General features: G+C 42.6%; 1 protein-coding gene across 1 annotated transcript in view; it reads left to right on the forward strand.

Moving 5' to 3' along the window:
• Nucleotides 1–23321, forward strand: part of CAPN13 (calpain 13) — an 84783-nt gene that overhangs the window by 14375 nt on the left and 47087 nt on the right. The window contains exons 2-5 of the mRNA XM_008952518.3: nt 5800–6029; nt 15527–15599; nt 17120–17235; nt 22717–22853. Of these exons, the coding sequence (XP_008950766.3) occupies nt 5832–6029; nt 15527–15599; nt 17120–17235; nt 22717–22853 (524 nt within the window). The 5' untranslated portion in view covers nt 5800–5831. The remainder of the gene's footprint in view (nt 1–5799; nt 6030–15526; nt 15600–17119; nt 17236–22716; nt 22854–23321) is intronic.

The raw sequence follows: 23321 nt of genomic DNA on the forward strand, positions 1-23321 counted from the left end.
TTTTCTTGTTGCATTGGCTAGGACCTTCACAACAGTGGTAAATAGAACTATAACAGTGGGCATTCTTGCCTTGATTCTGATCGTAAAGGGACGAAAATGCACTTTCCATCATTAAATATTATGTTAGCTGTAAATTTTTCACAGATACCCTCCTGAGGATGTTACCTACTATTTCTAGTTTTCTGAGAGTTTTTATCATAAATTATGTCTTTGTAGCTTTTTACTGTGGTAGATTGCAGGTGGATTTTTAAAAATATAAATCAACCTAACATTCCTGGAATAAACCCAACTTATGATGTGGTATCTTTCTTCTTCTTCTTTTTTTTACATTATTGGATTTGATTTGCTAAAATTTTAAGGCTCTTTGCTTCTCTATTCGTGAGAATATTGCTCTGTAATTTTTTTTCAGGAAGAAGATTTCTTTATGAGATTTCGTTTTTAGTATTTTGCTGAGCTGATAAAAATAAGTTCAGCCGTATTTCCCTTCTCCTCTATTTTTTGAGGAAGTTCACGTAAGATTAGTGTTACTCTGTCCTTGAAGGTGTAATAGAATTCACTAGTGAAACTATCTGAGCCTAGGGGTTTCTTCTGGAGAAAGCTTTGGATAGTAAATTCAATTTCTTTACTATATGTGGCATTATTCAGATTTTCTGTTTCTTCTGTGTCAACTTTGATAAATTGTATTTTTCAAGAAATTGATCCATTGTATGTAACTTAGCAGATTTGTTGGCATTGGGTGATTCGTAGTATTCTCTTATTAGCCCTTTAATGTCTATAGGATGTGTGGTGATAACCCGTTTATCAAATGATAATATTGGCGATTTATGTTTTCTCTCTTTCACTCTTGATCAAGTTGACTAGGGGTTTGTCAATGTTGTTGATCTTTTCAAAGAAGCAGATTTTTGCTTTGCTCATTTTATCTGTTGTCTGTCTTCTGTTTGATTAATTTCTGCTCTTATCTGTCTTCTGTTTTACTAATTTCTGCTCTTGTCTTTCTTATTTATGTCCTTCTACTTATTCAGGTCTTCCTAATTCTCTTATGATATTATCTTTGACTCATAAATTATTTAAAAGTGTGTTTAATTCCAGATATTTGGGGTTTACCTAAATATTCTATTGTTATTGAATTCCGCCTGTGAATTTTCATGTAGAAGAACAACACGTAGCTCAGGGAAAAGAGAGAAACCGGGACAATAAATGCCCTTTTCATGTTTCTGGGCAGATGTAATTTAGGTGATTTATCTGTGTATTCTTACAACTATTTATTTCTGAGAGAGAGAAATACAAGCAGGTTAGGACAAGATTAGAGTCAGATAAATAAATAATAATGAACATCTTTTCATAAAATATTTCATGGTTTAAATCTCCTTCCATATATTTTCTTATTTAATTTTTCAACAAAGTATCATGTTCCCATTTGACAGATGAAGAAACAGGTGTTTAGTGTGTATGAGGCAGAATGAGGACTTGAGTCAGGATGTTCTGAAGTCACTTAACTCTTATGCATCTTTTCCATGAAATGTTAATAAAAGTTCTCCAATAAAAGAACTTACTGGTTATATGTGTGAAACACTGGGAGCAAACTTAAGTTTCTTTATCGAAGGCTTTCTTGGAGCTTTTTGTGAATTTCTGTAAAGACTGTTCAGTATCAGATGTTTTCCAAAATAATTTCATCTCATAATTTGTTATTTGTGGAGTGTTTCATGAAGCAACTGCTTCACAGAACACACTCAAGAATAGCTGATATGTAATATTTAATCTGCTGACACTCAGGAGATTTTATTGAATACCTACTATGTGCCAGGCCTAGCGCTAGGTGCTGGCATATCAAGATACTGCTAAGACATAGTTGTATGGCTCAGCAGTATCTAAGACATATCTCCCATTAAGGAGCCCTCATCATTTTTCCGCTAATTCAAGTAATGTTCACATACTTATCACTGTTGCTGCTCTGTCATTTGTTCTTGTGTTCACTGACATCCACTGTCTATTCTCTGAGAACCTTACTGACATGACCCAATTCCCCTTTGATCTGCACACTTCCTGCAGTATGCAGCCAGGGCTAGGAGAGTTGTTGGATCAGGCTAGGGTTAGTCACTGCCATGGCCTGAATTGTACCGTCCCCCTCCCCCAACAAATTCATATGAAACCCTAACCCCCAACATGATTGTACCTAGAGATAAGGTCTTTAAGAGGCAATTAAAAGAGATCATAAAAGTGGGGACTTATCTGATAGAACTGTGGTCTTATAAGAAGAGGATGAGGGAAAGATCTCTTCCCCACCCTCCACCACATACTGGCACTCTGATCTCTGACTTCTAGCCTCCAGAACTGTGAGAAATAAATCCTGTTGTTAACCCATTTATACCTAGTGTTCCATTATTGGAACGCTAAGCATGTGGGAGTTATTTATATCCTACTGCTCAAGGTCATCACCAAGGTCTGACTGCAAACATCTAAAAAAATTGCAACCTCAGGCATAAATGCAGTTAAGCCCCTCGGTTGGTGGTATTTTGCTATGGCAGCCCAAGCTCACTCAGTCACCCAACTCAGCAAAGGACACAGGGAAGCTCATTTCATAGACACCAAGGGGAGCTAAAGAGGCTTTGTAGCCCTAAGCCACAGCTCCTGCTTGCTTCTCAGCCTAATTCTGAGCTTGACTCATGAGCTCACACAAGCTTCTTACATGAAGAACTTTATATCAGTTATTTCTGTGATGTTTCTAGCTCTTCTTGTGTGACTCTTCTTGCAACACCCAAGAGCTGCCCCAGCAGCAAGATAAACTTTATCTTGAATATCAGGTAGGCCTTTCAGCAATCTTTTTTTTCCCTTAAATTAACAAAGCTGAGTCTTCTTCTGCCTTTGGCTACCCTGCAAAGTGAGACAAATTGGGTAGAGAAGAGAGGAAAGAAGCAGAAAGCCCTCCCAAAAGTGACAGCAGGAAAATCAGGTGGTCCTCTTCTGCTGTGCACAAAAGTGAAATGTTGTCAGGTGCTGTGGGCCCTTCCTGAGAACATGAGCCTACAGGCTGTTCCCTGGCGAAGCCAAGAGCAACTCAGAGGAAAGAACTATGTGTGTGGAGGCGGAACAAGCTTCCCCTGCCTGCTTCTCCCTTCCCCATCAAGAGTCTCCTCCCAGAACAGCCCACCTCCGCAGCGGCAGACACCCAGCCTGCTGCCTGTCCCCAAGCCTTCCCTTCCCCCAGGCCTGGGCAGCCCATGTAGTGAATGCAGAGCAGTAACAGAGCCCAGGGCCCAGGTCTGACTGACCATCCTGGCCCTCACCCTGCAAGCCCCTCTGAGCCTAGCCTGTCCTGGGTATGAGCAAGTCCTCATCTTAGACAGTGTTGGGCCTCTGCACAGTCCTTTCCTGCTCAAAATAACAATGATCATCATCCTAATAACCACCATGTATTGGCTGCTTTGTACTTACCAGTCACTGTGCTGCGTGTTCTGGGAGCATGGTTTTATCTGAGTCTCACAACAACCCTATAACATGTGTAATAGTATCATCATCTCCATTTCACAAATGAGGCAAGTGAATCTAAGAATGGGAATTCCTAAAGTCTGGCCAGTCCTCCATCCAATAGTGCACAGTGGGGGCCCCCCAGATGGACTAGGAACTGATCCTCGCATATAAGACCTTTGTATGATTCCAAAGGAGAAATGAAGCAAAATTCTTTAGAATTTCATTTTTATATGCAATTAAGGGCTACTTACAGGCAATCCCATAATTGTATTATTAAGGGTAACTACAATTTGGTTTTCATAAACCAAAACTAGCTCATTGCTAGAGTTTATCACACATTGTAATTCAATATTTTCCTGAGAGGTAGGAGGCTTGGCAATGCTATACTGGTTCCACTGTCCCCGAGCATGCACAGGGAATTGGTAGACCCATGATTTTCACAACTCTTCATTATCGAGTGCCATCGCCTTTTGTCTTGAATTGACAATCAATTTCTATCACTGTTTTCTTACTCTTGAATGATACCTTGACATTTCAGCTTTATCACTATTTAATTTGTTGCGGGCCCTCTTTTTAACCCTATTTTGAGTGGTGAGACATACTGAATATTTTGTGCCATTATTCTATAAGAACTCAATTGAAGAAATGTACATGTGTATTAGGTTAAACTAAACAGAGCTGTTTGTATTTAACCATTTCTTACCTTAGGTTTAACCCTATGAAACTGACTATATTCAACCATTTTTGACCTACAAAAATGGCAGTTCATGGTCCAATCTAATAGTTCAAATGTAAATGTAAATTATTCATATCTTGTTTGTCAGACAATTGTATGCACAATTCTCTCCAAATATGCTTGCACAATGACTGGTGATATTCTGTCTATGAATTTGTGCTATCTAAATAACTTGCCACATGCTATTACAAGGTAATTGTAAGAAAATTGCTAAGTTATGTTAAGTTTACATGTATTTTTCTAGGATTCAAAATTTTGATTATGAGTTCATATTCTTTCCTTAGAATTTATTCCTTTATAGTCGTTGCTCATTCATTATCACCTGCTTCCTTTTCCACTGTGAAGTGGAAATGGGTGGAACACAGGGACCTTGGGATTTTTTGTGCCACCTGCACTGACCCTGATCAAAGAAGCTTGAAAAGCCCTACTTTAAGGACCAGAGAAGTTTTTCAATTCCCATAACTAGGAAGTATGGATTCAGGATTCCCATCTAGGCCAGCCTCACAGATGGAGGACGTGGTACATTTTTGGTAAATGGCACCAGTTACATTCCTGTGGCTGCCTGAACAAGAAACCTCAGCCTTCCTTGTCAACTCAAGGAAAATTGGGATGCTAACATTTACTGAGGGACTACTGCATGCCTGTCACTCTGCTCAGTTGGTTAGGTCAAAACTTATTTAATATCATAACAAACCTATGAGATTTATAGCTTCAATCCATACAGGTGGAGAAATAGGTTCACAGGCTTGAATATTCGCTCCAAATTGCAGAAGCAGTATGTAGCTGATGAAAGCAGAAAGCAAACTTCAAAACCCATGTGATATTCACTGCACTATCTTTTCTTTGTTTTCTTTTTTTCCTCCCTATCCCCCATATTCAATTCTCCACCTATAAAATTACACCAAATCTGTCCACACTCCACCATCTTCCCTTCTGATGCTCTACCACTGTCTCTCCTGTGGACAAGTGCAGGAGCTCCTGGCTTCCTTCCTGCTTCCAGTCCCTGCCCACACCCTCTCTCTGGTCCCCAGATTGCTCCTAGCAGCCCCATTCTATGTACAGATCTGATCATGCCCCACCTCTTTAACAGCCCTGCAGAGTTTATGGGGTATAAAACATTTCCTCACCCAGCTTTCCAACCTACCTTTCTGGCAATGTCATCCAACACTTCCTACCCACCCTCTCTGCCCCCATCCCACAAAACCCTCCAACGCCCCATGACCTTTCCAATGCAACTCATGGGCCTCTGTGCACTTGCTGCTCAGGGAAGCTGTGGATACCTTTTTAACCTACCTACCAGTTCTTCACCTGGCAGTGCTCAATAAATATTCATGAGATGTACTAGTACCCCATAGCCTCTTGTGCACATGAGAGCACACTGGAAAGCTGTTTTGTACAGCAGCTTGAAATGTTAACTGAGAGTGAGGATGCTTGAATCCTAGTTCAGGCTCACTGACTGTGCCACCAGGGACAGTGCAGACTAGTCTCAGTCCCTGTAAAGGGTGGTATATCAGAGTGCCCATCTGGGGCTCACATTTGATGATGCAAAGGACTTGATGGCTTACCCCAAAGGTATCCCTTTTTCTCACCAACAGGAAAGGACCTCGGAAGTCTTCTAAGGAGAGTCATGGCCTATTACCAGGAGCCTTCAGTGGAGACCTCCATCATCAAGTTCAAAGACCAGGACTTTACCACCTTGCGGGATCACTGCCTGAGCATGGGCCGGACGTTTAAGGATGAGACATTCCCTGCAGCAGATTCTTCCATAGGCCAGAAGCTGCTCCAGGAAAAACGCCTCTCCAATGTGATATGGAAGCGGCCACAGGTGAGTGAGCCCCACAGGAGCATACCCAGCTCCAGGGTCCTCAGAGTCGCCTGCCATGGCACCTCCAGCCAAAAGGAGGTGGAGCCAAACCAAACTGGAAGGAGAATGAAATTCACCAGGTATCTCTGCTCCAGTGTTGTAGCTACTCAGCAGGATGGGAAGATGCTATAGCAGGAACCAGGAGCCCAGACTCCTGAGTTCTAACCCAGTTCTAACACTAAGTACATCACTAAATTAAAATACCTCAGTTTTTCATCCAAAAAATGGGAAACCACGGGTATGAAGATTGTAGTTGTTGCTCTTTGGAGTCTCCTCCACCCCATAATTGACCCCATCTATCACTCTGTCACCCTTTCTTCTCTTCAGGTGTCAGTATCTTTATATTCTTTTTTCCTTCCCTGTTAGAATTTGCTCAAAGGGAAGATAGCAGGTCAGTCATTTACACTATAGGATGAATTTAAATAATCACCTCTCCTCTCTGCTTTATATTCACATTCTCGATCTTAGAGAGGCTTGACCACCTGTAAGAGAATTTTAGACATTAACTTTAAAATTAGGGAGAAATTGCAGGACAACATTCAGACCTCCCTGACTCCACAACCCCAGCAGATGGCCACTACCTCTACCTTGAAGCCAGGTGAACCCTTCTGGTTTTTCTAGAACTATCTTAATTTTAGGGCATGACAACTCCACGGAAAATATCTCAGCTGACTCAACATTCTGATAATCTCATCAGGACTACTGTTGATGCAAAGCACCCGGATAAGGACCACCCTAAGGACCCTTTTGCCCAAACCTCTATTCACACTTCTGTAGGCACCAGCATAACCTAGAATGAGATAAAATAATAGAATGTCTAGTAAGCTAATCATTATAATATCTGCAACCGTTATTGAGCACTGATTAAATGCCAAGCACTGTCTAAACACTTCCCATAAAGTGAAGGTAGGTTACAGAGTAAAGTTATTTTCTAATGGTGACTACTAAGAGGCTATGAGGTCCTCTAAAGTATTTGTCTGGTCTGTGGATATCTAATTCAGTTCTGCACATGGGAAGGAGAACTGAAGACATCAGGCTCTGGGAGGCGACACCTCTTGCCCTACGTTGGGACAGATTTGAAGCTTTGGTGAAGGGAAGGGTTAGGGATCAGGTAGGGTTTGGGATGCTGCTTAGAGAAAAGTGGGGTGTTTCAGCATTCTAGGGTCCTCTTATCAGCCATTGGCAGTAAGTCCTCAACAATGACTCTCTTCTTCTAGCCTTTACCTCCTAAGGAGAGCTGAAGCAGAGAATTCTATTTAAAGAAGTTCCAAGAGGTCATTTTTTTCCCTTTGCTATTTTCAGAGGCTGAGATTATTTCAGAAAGTGGTGGGATTTTTTTCTCACAAGGTGCTGAGCAATAGATGTAAGACCATATTTATAGTGTTGAAGAATTTATAACACTTCTCTTTAGAAAGGATTGAGAGATTCTAATTATCTGAATCTCACAACAACTCAACTTGTGATGTCTTTTGGGGGCAAGGAGAAACTGAGGCCAACAGAAGTGAAATTACTTATAAAGAATAATGCCAGGAACCCAAAATAGAGGCATCCAGGGGCCGAATCTGCTTTTCCCATTACTACTCTCCTCATCCAAAAGCTTACCTGAGCTCTACTGGGGGGATTGGGGACAGGGGTATTTTTCATTCTGGCACTTCTTTTTAAATGTCATATTTCTTTGTCTTTCTTATCACAGTTGACAAGACTTACCTTTGTGTAGTACTTTCCAGAGCTTTCCATGTGTCTTCTCATACTTTATCTGCTTTGTTTTCTCCTAACTTTATAGAAAACTGATGTTCAGACAGGTAATATGATATGCCAAGGTGACATGATTAGAGAGGGAAGGATCCAGAATTTAAATGAAGATTCTTTCCACCTGCTGCACTTTCCCCCCACTGACTAAATGCCTAACAGGGACTCTGTTGGAATTTGGATGAACAAGTACATGAGTGAATGGATGAATGAAGGACCCTATCTACAGGTGCCTGATGCATGTTTCAAGTTCACACGTGCAAGAAAGAAACCCTGAGTTGATGTATTTTCCAAGTAGGACAGTAAAGGAAAAAGCCAATGTACTCACCCCTTCGACACTGTGATGTCCTTGACCCACAGTGTACAGCTGTGACTGCAGAGAGCACTGGAAGAGGAGCCACACCAGCCTGGCTCAATCCTAGTAGTAATGGCCACACCCACAGAGTGTTGACCATATGGCAGGCCTGGCTTTAGGAGCTTTGACTCATCGATCTTCACAGTAACTCTATGATAAGGTACTGTTATGAGCCTCATTTTGCAGCTGAGAAGCAGAATCAGAGAGTAGGGGGACCTCTGCCCAAAGTCATATAGTTAGATGGTACTAGAGCTGGAATTTGAACCCAGGAGTCTGGTTCCAAGACCTGAGCTCCTAACACCATGTTACATGGCCCTTGTAAGGCCTCATCATAAGCTTATGTCCTATTCTGGGCTCCTGCCTGTCACTAGTAATGTTTTGTGCACTAGTAGAATCTTCTACCTCATGTGAGTAAAACAGGAATCAATCCCTCTCTAAAGTTGATCTATGTTCTGCCCTTTTTTCCCTTTTTAGGGATAAAAATGGCACCTGTACCATATATGATTACTTTAAGTACTAAATGAGTACAATACTTAGAATAGTGTCTAGCACAGTCTAAACACTAAGTAAACACTAGTTTTTGTTACTGTGATTAATTTGGGAAAAGTCATAAGGTAGCAGCCTCAGGGCCTATTCCCTGGGATTCTTGAGTTTTCACAGTCCAGCCATCTCAGCTTCAGTCCTTGGCCAGTTTAAGAAAACTCTTTCAGGGAAAAATGTGGGTCAGGGGCTGAAAGAAGGTTGGCAGGGAGTGTAGAAAATGCCTTTCTTCTCATGTTCTGCTTTTTTTTTTTTTCTTTTTTTTGAGATGGAGTCTTGTTCTGTTGCCCAGGCTAGAGTGCAGTGGCACAATCTCAGCTCACTGCAACCTCCACCTCCTGGGTTCAAGCGATTCTCCTGCCTCAGCCTCCTGAGTAGCCGGGATTACAGGCGCCCGCCACCATGCCCGGCTGATTTTTGTATTTTAGTAGAGACAGGGTTTTACCATGTTGGTCAGGCTGGTCTCAAACTCCTGACCTCGAGTGATCCACCCACCTCAGCCTCCCAAAGTGCTGGGATTACAGGCATGAGACACCACGCCCGGCCTCATGTTCTGCTTTCTATCACTATTTTTAGAAAGTTGACTCCCAAGCTATAGCTTGCTGAGTGCCTGTCCAGAGGTCTGACCAGTGGACCTTAAACTTCAACTATATAATGGCTGAGGTAGCACCAAGGTGTTTTAGGCCATCTCCACATTCTAAGTTTTTCCTGACAATGAGAAAGCTCCTCCTGTAGGCAACTGGTAAACCACAAGGGACATCATTCTGTTTTGAGTATTCATCCCAGCTTGGCAGGTTCAACACTAGCCCAGGAGTCAGGGGCATGAGAACCAGGCTTAGCTTTCTATGCCTGGTGCAGAAAAGTTTTGTGTCGTGTATCTTTCTTTCTTTCTCCTCCCTGCCATCTTACCTACCCTTTCCTTCCTCTGGCTCTTGTCCTTCCTTCCTCTAACAATTAACCCAATAACCTAAACCATTTTGCTGCTGAAACTTTTTCTGAAGTAGAAGGAAGCGCCGTTCACATCCTGCTTTATTCTGTTCCCAAGCCCTCCCCCTCCCCCAGCCAGGCTCTGCAACAGCCCATGATGGTGCCCTGTGCAAATGGCACTGAGAGGACCCGACTCCTCATCAGCCTCAATGCTTCCTACAAACCTGGTCTCAGCAAGGGACAGTGCTAAGGATTATACTTACACGTGAGGTATCTATGTGATATTTCCCTGAGCTAAATTTAGTACTTAGAGTGGACCCCTTTTAGGAGAATTTTTATTTCATGGATAGTTTATCAAGCATGCACATGTGTGAAGTATTATGCTAAGCACTTTACATGCAATATTTCATTTAATTACCCTCACAGTCCTGTGAGGTAGATAATACTATCATCCTCATTAAATAGATCAGCACCATCCAATAGAACATTCTGTGATGATGGAAATGTTCTTCCCGCACTGTTCAATACAGTAGCCACTAGTCACGTGTGGCTATTGAGCACTTGAAATGTGACTGATGCAACTGAGGGATTAAAGGTTTAACTTTTATTGAATTTAAATTAATTTAAATGTAAGTATCCACATATGGCTTGTGGCTACCATATTGGACAGTACACGATGGTAGACAGTAGAGCTTCACAAAAATCACCAGTGTTGTCAGATAAACTGAAATTTCATTTTTGTACCCATTTTATAGTAAAACACGTTTTACTTCTCAACTGAAAAATGGGCTGTGTGCCCCAAGCACGTTACTTAACAGGTGTTCGAAGCTCAGCACAGCCCCGTTGTGGCTTCCCGCCTGTGGCCATCCTAGAGGGAGGCACTGCCTGTCCCAGTGACACCTTCCTTCCATACAGCCAGATCAGTTTCTGAAAGGATCATTCACTAGAAACGGCTCACCTTGCGACCAAAATGTGCTCTTCAGGAAAGGAAGAGGTTAACAAGGTCAAGTTGTAAGTGCAGGTTAGGTTATGAAAACGTTCCATAAGGCAATAGGTAACAAAAAATGGCAGAAAGTGACCCTGCAAACAGCCAAGTGTCATTCAACCAGAGAACTTTGATGCCAATAAATCAAAGTCCTCTAGCAAAAATAGAAAAGGGAGTGACGCTGACACCTGTCCCAGACTGAACTCTGGCCACCATGTGAAAGGGCTGAATACTAAGATGCTAAACACAGGGCTCTCTTATCCAAGAGCAGCATGCCATGTGAGGGTGTGGAAGTCTTTAGAGAGAATGCAGAAATATGCCGAGTGCTGTCACATGGAAGACATTATTTCTTGGCATATTTCTCCGTCTACCTCTGGAGACGATTAGGGTAGAGCAGCTGGCTTGAGATCACATCAGAGAGCGTATTTTCTAAGATGCCAGGAGCCCTTGCATTACAAGAGCTCTGACATACCTAATATAACACAGATTACCCCCAAGCTTTGCCTGGAGAAAGGTCTCCACAATCCAGAATTAAGTTCCTAAGATTACTTAGCTTGACTATTGCTGTTGGCTTCTGTATTATTCAGGGTTCTCCAGAGAAAAAGAATCATTAATATATATCCTGTTGACATATTTATTGCTAGCAAATATATCAATATATCTTATATACATATATCCTAGTATATATCTCATTAACATATTGATGTATATCCTAATAGATATCCTATTGATATATTTATGATGAGAGATTTACTAGGAGGGATTGGCTCACATGCTTATAGAGGCTGAGAAGTCCCACAATATGCCACCTGCAATCTGGAGACCCAGGAAAGCCACTGATGTAGTTAAATCTGAGTGGGAGGCCAGAGAACCAGAGAATGGATGATGTAATTCCCTGTCCAAGGACAGGAAAAGACCAGTGTCTCAGCTCAAGGAGTCAGGCAGAGAAAGGGCAAATTCTCCGTTTATCTTTTGTTCTGTTTAGGCCCTGAATAGACTGGATGGTGCCCACCCACCCTGGGAAGGGAATCTGCTTTGCTAAATCCCCCAACTCAAATGTTAAAGTCATGTGGAAGCACCCTCATGGACATGCCCAGAAGTAATGTTTAGCCAAGTATCTGGGCGCTCCGTGATGCAGTTAGGATGGTATATAAAATTAACCCTCCCAACTTCCTTCTGCACTAATAATGTTTCAGAGCCCTCAAAGGCCAAGTCCATCTCACAGGATCTGAAAACATAAAGTTGAGAAGATGCTGCCTGCTGGTGTGGTCAGAGTGAAGAAGAAGACACTATGGAGGCAGACACCTGATTCAGAGCCTGTTTCTTGTGTGACCTGGAACAAATCGCTCAACTTCTCTGAAGCTGCTCCCTGGCCCTGGCTGGGTCTCAGAATCCCCTGAGAAGCTATGTGAATCTTGAACACTATCTCTGAATGACCTGTGAAATCAAAGTAGTGGGAAGTGGGACACAGCAGTCTCCCTGTCTGTGAAGCTGCTGGGTGATTCACAGTCGGCTGGAGACTGCCCATTGCTGGCAGTTCAGCCTGAATCTAATCCAGGTTCTCATCACACTGGCTTCACTGCCCTGATGTGCCTGGCCCATCTGGTAACAGGTGGCCTTCCCAGAGTCAGCACATTCACATTTTCCCAGCCATCTTTACCTGTTTCCTTAATGGGCCTCATCTCAGGAAGTCAGCCTGGCAGACTAAAACGCTCCTGGGTATCATTTCCATCCCTTCCTACCATCTCTCTTTTTCGATTATTGGTCACAGCTCTAAAGTCCAGAGTCCGGAAGGAACAAGCAGGTTAGAGGACAGGAGACATAGAAGCTGCTTTTGAGCCCACCTTTGATGAAAATGACTCCTATGTTTTCCCATAAACTTGAAGTTGACTATTGATTTGTGGTTTGAAATCATCACCATTGAATTTTCATCACATTAAAATATCTTTTTGTTCCTAATTAGCTAAAATTTTTGTTTTTAACTTTTATTGTTGTAGTAAATCATAAAAAGTTGTTGTATGTTTATCAAATGCCTTCATAGCATTTATTGAAAGGATACAAATTTTTCTCCCTTTGGCCCATGTAAGTGCTACTTCATATTATTAGATGTCTGATGTGAAACCATCCTTGCATTCTGCATTTCTACAGCAAATACTACACGATGATAACAAATTATCCAAAATAAGTCTGGTATGTCTGTGTGTTTTCTCTCAGATTGGGCATCAAGGCTATGCTGGCTTCTTAAATGGTGGCAGGATTCTTTTTTAATTTTTATTTTTACACTGAAACTGTCAATGACACTGGAATTGTCTATTCTCTGAAAGTTTGAGGGAACTCAGAGGAAAAATTGCATGTACCTGTAAGCCTTTACAGCGCATTCGGGTGATACTCTTTGGTAACTTTAAAATACTATTCCAAGGCTGTTAGTCTTTTCAGCTTATTTACTAACATGAGTCAATGTTAGCCAAGTTAATTTTTGTCAAAAAATCATCAGATTTTTTAATTGATTGGCATAGAATTCTACATCATGATTTTATATTTCTAAAGCCCAATTTTTAATTCTACTTTTATTTGGGTTTCTCTACCATATTTGCCAAAGGTTGGGTCTATGTAACCCTCCCCCAAATATTAGGTTGGTGCAAAAGTAATTGTGGTTTTTGCCATTTAAAGTAATGACAAAAACCATTATTGGCCATTACTTTCAATGGCAAATAATAGAACAATTTATTTATTAATCTTGCTGTTTTTCTGGTATATAATTCACTAATTGTTCTTTTCAGTTCTTCCTCCTATTTTTGTGAGGCTCTTTTTGTCTTTTTCTTTCTAAGATCTATGAATTGACTGCTAAATTCATGTTTTTATTCTATCTTGTTTAATAATGAATGCATCTGAGGCTATGGGTTTGTCTGAGTATAGCCTTTTTAATTTTGCAAATATTTCAAAAGAGGGGGATCAATATTTTTTGAACATGTACTATGTCAGACACTGCGCTAAGTATTTCACATCCTTCCTCATTTGTAAATGTAAGGACTGGTCCAGCTTTACAAGGCTGTTGGGAGCCTACCAGAGAGAACCCAGGAGCAAGGTACCCGCCCTCAGCAAGGGTTTGATGAATGACAGCCATTGCCTTGATTGCATCGTCATTAGATTCTCTCAACTGTCCTTACATTTTGTATTATTGTTCCCATTTTACACATGAGGAAACTGAGGCACAGCAAAGTAATGGGAATTGTTCATGGTCTCAAGGTCACCCAGGGAGAAATGTTAGAGTAGGATTCCACAACAGGTCTGTCTGAATGGGCTTTCCAAGCACACCTTCCCCTGCCCTGGGGATACCTGGAGGGGAGCTAGCAGGACCACAGTGAAGAAGAGCTGTGGCCAAGATCAAGAAAATGGAGCAAAGCCATCTTTGTTCCTGGTCTGAAAATGCCACAGCCTCCATCTCTTCTTTACTTCTCATGAGTGGAGGATCTTTGACAGCAGGCCTCCTTTGAGACCCTAAGTCCCCTTTTCCAGTAGAGAGAGGAGACAAGTAAAGGCTACTGAAATGCCCTACACCATTTTAAAACTGGCTGTACTTGGAGCTCTGCATGCAGCTAAAGGCCCTCCGGACGTCCTTCCCTCTTTCTTGCGTTGGGGGAAATGCCAAAGTTCTGCCCACGATGGCTCTGGCAGAGGGTCGGACCTGGTGCCACCCCAGGGTCCCCCTCACCCGGGAGGGCCTGGGCCTGAGAGTTCCCCTCCCGGCATGTGACGGGGTCAGTTAGTTGTAGAGAAAGCAGCAGGAGGAGTTTGGTAAAATGATCCCCACAGCCAGGACCCTGTGTTTGCAGGCGGGCACACCTTCATTTTCCCCTTAGTGTGCATCTCTTCCAGGAAACCTGGGCAGTTTATGAAGAGCTGGCAGGTTCTACAAGGCACGTGACTCTGTATATGAATGGCTACTGAGCAAATGAATCCAATTCCAGTTTGCGGGCCTGCTCTCTGCAGACTTATTGGTCAATGTGAAAAGAAATGATATAAGGACCAATTACCAAATTATGCAAATCCAGGAAGAGCTGCACAGAGAGGAGGCCCAGGTCATCCTGGCCAAGTCTAGAGGGCTGGCTGGTGCTGGGGCAGAAGCCAGACCTGTGGCCTGGTGTTCTCCCAAAGTGCCTGGGGATCCCCTTTGGGAACTCTCACAATTTTGGTGCCTGCTGACAGTTCTTCATATTCTTCCCAGATGTGGCAGCACTGGCGGAATCCTCCATAACCACTGTCTCTGGCTGGCAGGCACTATGTGTGTTAGAAGTTAAGGAAGGACCGGGCACTGAGTACCAGCTCCTCACACAAGGGGACTGCGGTCTTCCAGACCCAGTCTGTGAGTTACCCAGGGAGTGGGCAAAGAGCTGAGTCATGTGTACCTTGTATCCCTTATAGCACACGGCTAGACTTAAACCTGTAGTCCAAAATACCTATGCTAATTTCTGAGATATACCATTTCACAACAAAAGCTTTATTATGAAAGTTATAGTACTTTATTATGTTTATAAACCTCTCCTCTAATAAATGTATTCTATTCATTTTTGATGGTTTATTTACAACCTCTTAATAAAACACTGCCTTGTCGAGATGGAATGGCTGTTTGATCCAAGGACTCCAAGTCCTTATTTATGTTCTCTCTCCATGTAGTATGCTAATGCGTTTATGGCCTGTCTTGTCAGTTACATTTACACTCCGTGACACCTGCTGCCTTCCTGGTAGCAATAAAGGCTGAAGAACGTGGTGAACTTTCCTAACTCGGATTTTAAGCACCTATTTAAGAATTAACCTCAACCCTTGAAAGACAAAGTGAATGATGTCACTTTGGGATACAAAGGAATAAACGATGTTCATAGCTTTTCTCCCTCTTTCCTAAAGGATCTACCAGGGGGTCCTCCTCACTTCATCCTTGATGATATAAGCAGATTTGACATCCAACAAGGAGGCGCAGGTAAGAGTGCAACATCTTCCCTCCATGCCCTGGATAGGAAGTGGTGGAGGGTGGTGCTTACCCACAGAGTCCTGCCCCACTTCTGAGGGAGAAAGTCCAGTTCCCTTGGTGCTGCCGTGGACAAACTGCTCACGCCCAGTCCTGCAGCCTGCAATGAGCAGGGGAAAAGGAGACAGGAAAAATGAAAGCAAACATACACTGAGTTTCTGCAATGACCGTGCAAGATACCTTGTGTGTGCAACAACCCCATTTTATATATGTGACAATGGAGAGTGCAAGAGGTAAAATAATTTGCTTAATGTCACACACTCAGTTAGCAACAGAGTTAAGAATCCAGCACTCTCTGACTGCTTCCCACCCCACCAGACATTCCCAGAGCAAAGGAGCTGCTGAGAGCTGGAGGGCATGGACAGGGAAACAGGAGGGGCTGCCTAAGAAGAGGTACCTGGGCTGTTCCAGGTGTGGCCAAGAGAAACCTCAGAAAGAGAAGCCTTGGAGTGAAAGGGCAGAGCTGGCTGGAAAGTGGATAGGAGTTGGGAGACAGCAAAAACAACAACCCTTCTGAGAATACACTCTAAGCTTTCAAAATGTCAGCTTGCCGATGATAGGTCCTGTACTTGAACTTCGCCTGGTGAAATCACCGTGCCTTGGACCAAGTCAATAGAGCCTGCCTGGCCACCAGCCAAGGGTTCCCCTGTTGGGGTTTCACCTAACTGGAGAAAGGACCTCTCTGAGGCCATCTTTGTGGCTTCTGTACTGAACCCAGTGTCTGGTGTGAAATGGCATTCAAAGACCAATTGATCATGTTAGGGGTGAAGGAGAAAGGACTCAGGGAGGGGAGGAGAGACTCAAAAGGGCTTACAAGGACATCCAAGGAGAAACTCGAGGCCATGCATCCCTCAAGGGGGAAAAGGAGAGAACGTCCCCCTACTTCTGCACAGGGACAGGCTGAGCTAACAGCAAAGAAAAACGCGAATCAGTTTTCCTCAATTGTACGCAGCATCATTGCCAAAATTTGCTGTAACTGAGCACCTCTGGCAAAAAGAGAATCAGAGGCTGTACGTGCTGTCTCATACCTGTAATCCCAGCACTTTGAGAGGCTGAGATGGGTGGATCACTTGAGATCAGGAGTTTGAGACCAGCCTGGCCAACATGGTGAAACCCTGTCTACACTAAAAATAAAAAAAATTAGCCGGGCTTGGTGCAGCTGTGGAGGCTGTGGCAGGAGAATCGCTTGAACCTGGGAGGCGGAGGTTGCAGTGAGCCCAGAGCGCGTCACTGCACTCCAGCCTGGGCTACAGAGCGAGACTCCATGAACAGCACCACCACCACTGCCCCTTCTTTATCTTGCTTGGAGCCAGTCCCTGTGACTCCCTCCCCCGGTTCTCCTCTCTCAGAGGAAAAAAAATGCATTATTTAGAAGGAAGTGTGTAGCCTCTTGTGGTAAGGACCTTTGAAATTATGGGACAGGGTTTCCAAGTGTGTCCAATCAGCCTTTCCTGGCTTTTCTCCCCTCACAGCTGACTGCTGGTTCCTGGCAGCACTGGGCTCCTTGACTCAGAACCCACAGTACAGGCAGAAGATCCTGATGGTCCAAAGCTTTTCACACCAGTATGCTGGCATTTTCCGTTTCCGGGTACGTGTGCCCTTACAGCACTCATTATATGATGGGGTTCTTTGTGAGTACAGAGAAGGTGAAAGTCTTAAGTTTTCTCATGGCCGGGAAGCCTGAGATGAAAGTGACAGTTGTGTTAGTTACCCTCCCTACCTTCAAAAAAAGGATTCAAGCTTATAATCTGACAACACACAGGGAAGATGAGAGTTGAAATGTTTTTGTGTAAATAAAAAGAAATGACAGAAATGATTAGCAAAAGAGTCACTGATCGAGAACCCTGTAACTAACATCAAGTTTTTGTCTCTGTCTATTCCTGTGCCATATCATGCTATTTTGATTACAGTAGCTTTATAGGAAGTGGTAACATCTGGTAGGATAAGTTCTCCTTCATTATTCATTACCATTTTCTCAAAAATATCTTGATAATTCTTGCACATTTATTCTTCCATGAGAATTTTAAAATTATTTTGTCTATTTTTAAAAAAAAAAAGCCACTGTGATACAGAATGCAGCAGCATTTATGTATTAATTTAGAAAAATTACATTTTTATTGTTTTAAGTTTTCCTTTCCAGAAACACGGGATACCTTTCCATTTATTCAGAACTAGTTTTATGTCCTTCAATAAAGTGTTATATTTATATTGGTGGTGTATCTTTCTTGATAAATTCATTCTCAAACATTTTATAATTTTGTGGCTCATGTAAATGAGGTCTTTTTGCCCTCATTTTGAACTTGGTGCTGCTAAAAAAGAGAAAAGCTACTACTTACCATATATTAAACTGCATCTAGCCACCTTACCAAATTCTTTTATTAGTTCTTAATTCTTTCTTTAACAGAATCTGGAATGGTTTAGTTATCTAATAATATTATCTGCAAATAGATAATTTTGTATCTCCTTTTAATATTTGCAGAACTTCTTTTGCTCTTTTGCTTTGTCACATTAGCTAGAACCTCACAATTTTGAATGAGTGACAAGAGCCAAATCCTGCCTTCTCTTGACTTCAGTAATGTGCTTCCTTGATTTACTCTTCTTTCAGTACATTCAAGTTGCTAAAAATTGTCTTGGAATTTTTGTACCTATATCATGCATAAAATTGATTTCTAGTTTATGTTATTTTTATCATGTTTAAGTTCTGCTAGCTTTTTAAAACAAACTGATTGAGCTTTACATACCTTGATTTGAAGTAAGTAGAATAATGAGAGCTAATCATTGATTAACTGTTCTTTGAAAGTAAAATAGACAATAGTGAAATTACCTGGGCCTGCCTCCCTTTTAAATGTGATTTCTTTAATTCTTCCAATGTATTCAATAGCTATGCAACAGGTCTTTTATTTCTACCGAAGTTAATTCTTGAAATTTATACTCGACTAGAAAAATCAACTGTTTCTTCGGTATTTTCAAATATATTGCCACTGAGTTGCTTATATGAATCTCTGACAATTCATTTAACCTCTTGTAATCTGTGACTAAATCTACTTTCTCAATCTGTGCTGTATTTTTAACTTTTCCTTTTTTTCTTAATTCCGCTTTTCTTTATCCAATCGATCTGTTGTGTGGGTGTTGTGTTTGTTTTTTTTTTAACAAATCAACTTTTGATTTTCATTAGTCTTTCTATTCTTTTTCTTTTGAGGTTTTGTTTACTATATAACTAATTATTTCAATCCTATCTTTATTAATTCCTTTATACTTTCTCCTAATTTTATTGTTTTTGTGATTTTCTGAAACTGCACACTTAATATTCTTAGTCTTTTTACTTTCCTCTGAGGTGTGTATCCATAGGTTTTGATATAAAAAGTCTTACTTTTATTAATTTTTAAGATAATACATTTTTAGTTTTTGTATCTTTTTTCATATAGGGGTTGTTTCTTTAAAGTTTATTTGATTTTCAAGTGATTAAGTTTTGCAAGGGATAATCTTTTAGTTGCTGAGTCTCTGTTTTATTATAATCGGAGAATATAATTCATAACTCTCTGCATTTGGGGAGATTAATAAAGTAGCTTTATTTCTAGCCAAGCCCACAGCAGTTTTTATAAATGGCTCATGGACACACAAGAACAATCTATATTATCCAGTGGTTGTAAGTTTTACATACTGAATTAAGCTCTATGATTTGCAATTGTGTTATCTGTCATTACGTCTTTCATCTTTACTTTTTGTCTGCTTTATGATTCATTAGATCATAAAGAGGAGAAGTTCCTCCCATAGTTATTGTTTGGAGAATTCTTCTTATGCTTGCAGGTGCTCTGGCTTTACACTTTTTCTGCTATGTTCTTTGGTGCCCAGAGGTTTACGATCTTGCTATTTTCTTATTGCAACAAAATTTGTACAATATCCCTATTTGTTGCATTTAATGCTCTGGCCTTGGATTCCTCTTTACCTGATATTCCTATTGCCACTTTGGCTTCCTGTTATGCACATTTCCCTGTTATATTTTTGTTCATCTCTTTATTATTAATTTCATGCTCACTTTGTTATAGGTGTGTTTCTTATAAAAAGCATATTTAAAACTCATTGCCTACCACTGTTTCTCCCACCCTTCATTTCTCCTTAAAATTTTTGTTCTAATTAAACCTTTATTAGATAGAATTTCCTTGAATGATTTCCTCAGAATATGTGAGAGTTTTTCCTTTGCTCTCACTTAAAAATGATATTTCAGTTAGGTTTAGGATTCTTGGATCACGTTTCCTTTCCTGAAAAGTCTGTAAACATTGTTTCGTTGTCTTGTAGCTTCCAATGCTGCAGAAGAAAAATCTCATGTTAATCTATTCTCTGGACTTTGACTTTGTATGCAATGTGTTCTTTCCAACTGAGAGTCTATAAGAAGTGCTGGCCAGGCGCGGTGGCTCATGCCTGTAATCCCAGCACTTTGGGAGGCTGAGGTGGGTAGATCACGAGGTCAGGAGATCGAGGCCATCCTGGCCAACATGGTGAAACCCCATCTCTACTAAAAATACAAAAATTAACTGGGCATGGTGGCGCATGCCTGTAATCCCAGCTACTTGGGAGGCAGAAGCAGGAGAATCCTTGAACCAGGGAGTCAGAGGTTGCGGTGAGCCGAGATCATGCCACTGCACTACTGCACTCCAGCCTGGCAACAGAGCGAGACTCCGTCTCAAAAAAAAAAAAAGAAATGCTCTCTCTCCTTGGAGTTCAGAAATCTATATGTACACCTGCTAAAAATTAATCTTGTCTGGGAATTCAGTGATATTTTTCAATCTGAAGACCTATATCCTTCTAGTCAACTAAGTTTCCCTCTGTTATTTCTGGGCCCCTCCTTTATCCTGCTCTTGCCTCTTTATATTCAACTATTTGCATATTAGGTCTTCTGTCAGGCAGGTGATGCTACTGCTGCTGGTTCAAGGACCACACCAGGGAGTGAGCTAGAGGATCCAGGATTGAGCTGTGTCTGGGCTTGTCCCAGGGTGCCAGCATTGGTGGAGCTACTTAGGTGGTTAGGACAACTCAACGCCCAGGCAGGACTCACTTTGTCCTTTTGGGTGGTGAATAAAGTCACACAGTTCCCCAGAAGCGGCTGCAGTGCACTAAGCTCTGTAGATTTCCTCTCATTGCTGCGAGCCTGGGTACTGCTTTCCAAAAGTTACCCAGTGCCCAGGTCACCTCAGATGCTTTGCCTAAAACACTCTGGTTTCCCTGTCAGACAACTGGGTGTTGGCAAAATGGCCTCCAGCATTGTTCTTGGAAGGTACAGATATGATCCAAATGCCAGCCCTCCCCACCCAGAGGCATGAACCAGGAAATGCAGATGGTGGCCTCATTCTTGACCACCAGTCAGGCCTTTTGCATCCTCTCTGAGAGTGGCAAAATTATCTGATGTCCCCTTTGTATAGGGAGAGCAAGTTTGGTCAGCATTACTGGTGTGGGAAGATAGGGCAAAGAGTTATTTTTAAGATGAACTAACCAGAGAAGCTCATTCGAGCCGGGACTTACTCATTCTTAATGTCCTACTGTGTGCCAGGCATTGTCCTATGTGCTGAACCAAACGGCCACTGACAAAGAGTCTCTACTCTCATAACTACAATCTTGTTTTCATAATCTCACCTTTTGTGATCTCATCTAATCCTAATCACAACCTATGAGGCAGTTCCTACTCTTACTGCCATTTGACAGATGAGAAAACTGAGTCCCAGAGAATTATCTTGTTCAACATCTGTTGCTAAAGTAATAAGAGGCAAGACCAGCATTCAACTACAGTTCCACCAGCTGACTGCTGTCTACTATATGCTGCCACCCAATTAAGCACAAAATCCAGATTGTCCTTTTGGTACTCCCTTCTGGGGACTGGGATTAGCTTCCCTCAGTGCTTCGGATGCATTTTGTAATCACCCTCCTAAAACCATCCCTGTTGCCTCTCAACCTCACTGCCGACACATCTTACTGCTCACTGCAATAGGAACACAAGTCCACAGCTGTGCAGAACCCGCCACAGTGCACTGGCTCATTAGCAACTATTAAAACATCTTTGCTTTGTCTCCACTGACATATCTGTCTCAATCTCCATCTCTGCTCTGAAATTGCATCCTCGGCTGGATGCAACAGCCTGACATCTGGGACATCCAGATGTGGAAAAGGCCACGTGGATGAGCGATCCCATCCACCCAGCTTTCCATGGAGTCCACCCAGTGGAAATTTGCCTTTGCCAAAGCTCAGGGCTGAAGCCGGAAGCCCTGCTGCTTCTCCTACACAGGGGAGGCCAGCAAAGAGAATCCAAAAAGCTGGATTTGTTATGAATTTTCCTCATTTGGCCACGTCCCCGGTGAACTATTTAGAGTTGAATGCTAAAGATTCAAACAGTCTGTTTTGGAGAGGAACATCTGGTTCATCTGCGCTCTTAGCAGTAGCAATGCCAGCCAGTATCCTTTCTGCTGCTATAATGGCAGGGCCAGCTTGATGGAAGAAGAGGGGGGCCAGAGGGAGGCTGTCACTGCTCAGTCCTCCTGAGCCATCCATGTCATCTGTCTCCAGGCCTTTGCCCACAGTGTGCCTCCTGTCTGGGATACCTTCCCTGTCTCCCTGCCACGTGCTTAAATCCTGCCTCTTCCTTCAAGCCCTCAGCTCCTGCGGGCTCTGCCTCTCTCATGCTAGCCCTGCCCCTGCCACTCTCCTCTGTTGGTAGCATTGCTTCTCTATTGCCATTTTGTGCACAAGAAGTACCTGGAGAGTTTCACTTGTGTCGCTGAAGCTCACAAAGGACTTGCCAAAGAGAGGCAACGCTGAGGAGCAAAGTGAAGCTAGAACCCAAGTCTGCTTCTTCCCTGACTAGATCTTCCTGGACTAAGTTGGTCTGTGACTCATTTTCTCCATCTGCCGGTTGAGATGACATGCCTGTCTCCTGCCTGGCAACCTGGGCTGGGATTTTGTTCGGAATAGAGTTCATTATTGCATTGTAGAGGTCATGTTGCAACTTTTGGCTTAGGTTGGGGGACCCAGGAGCTCCCTTCTGCCTCAACTCCGTCAAAGCATATGCTTGGCTCTCTTCCAGTTCTGGCAATGTGGCCAGTGGGTGGAAGTGGTGATTGATGACCGCCTACCTGTCCAGGGAGATAAATGCCTCTTTGTGCGTCCTCGCCACCAAAACCAAGAGTTCTGGCCCTGCCTGCTGGAGAAGGCCTATGCCAAGTAAGTACAACCCTGCCACCCATCAGCCCAGAGTTTCAGTGCTGGTCCTGCCTACCTGGAATGCAAACAGTCCCTGTTGGAGCATTGCAGCCTTTGCCACCTGGCTGGGCATCTCCGTAAACAATCACCACGTGCAAAGGTCCATGTTGGGGCCATCAGGAGGGTCCCACAGGCACATAGTGAAGAGTGGGCAGGGTGGGGGCTGGACAGAGATATGCACTGACAATGATATTATTGAAAGGCTGGTATCAGGGCCCAAAGAAATATATTTTATAATATCACGGTCAAAGTCCGATGAGAGCGCGGAGGAGTGAACAATTCTGACTCTCTGACTCACAGAAAGTCAGGCTGAGGCTGTGTGGAGGTGGTGGCATTTGAGTGAGGCCTCAAAGGGTGGGCAGGATTTCAGCAAGGGGAGAGGGGATAGGTGGGAGGAGGCATCTCCAACAATGGGAGTGATTCAAATAA

This window comes from Pan paniscus, chromosome 12 (assembly GCF_029289425.2).
Source record: "Pan paniscus chromosome 12, NHGRI_mPanPan1-v2.0_pri, whole genome shotgun sequence".
NCBI classification, from domain to species: Eukaryota; Metazoa; Chordata; class Mammalia; order Primates; family Hominidae; genus Pan; species Pan paniscus.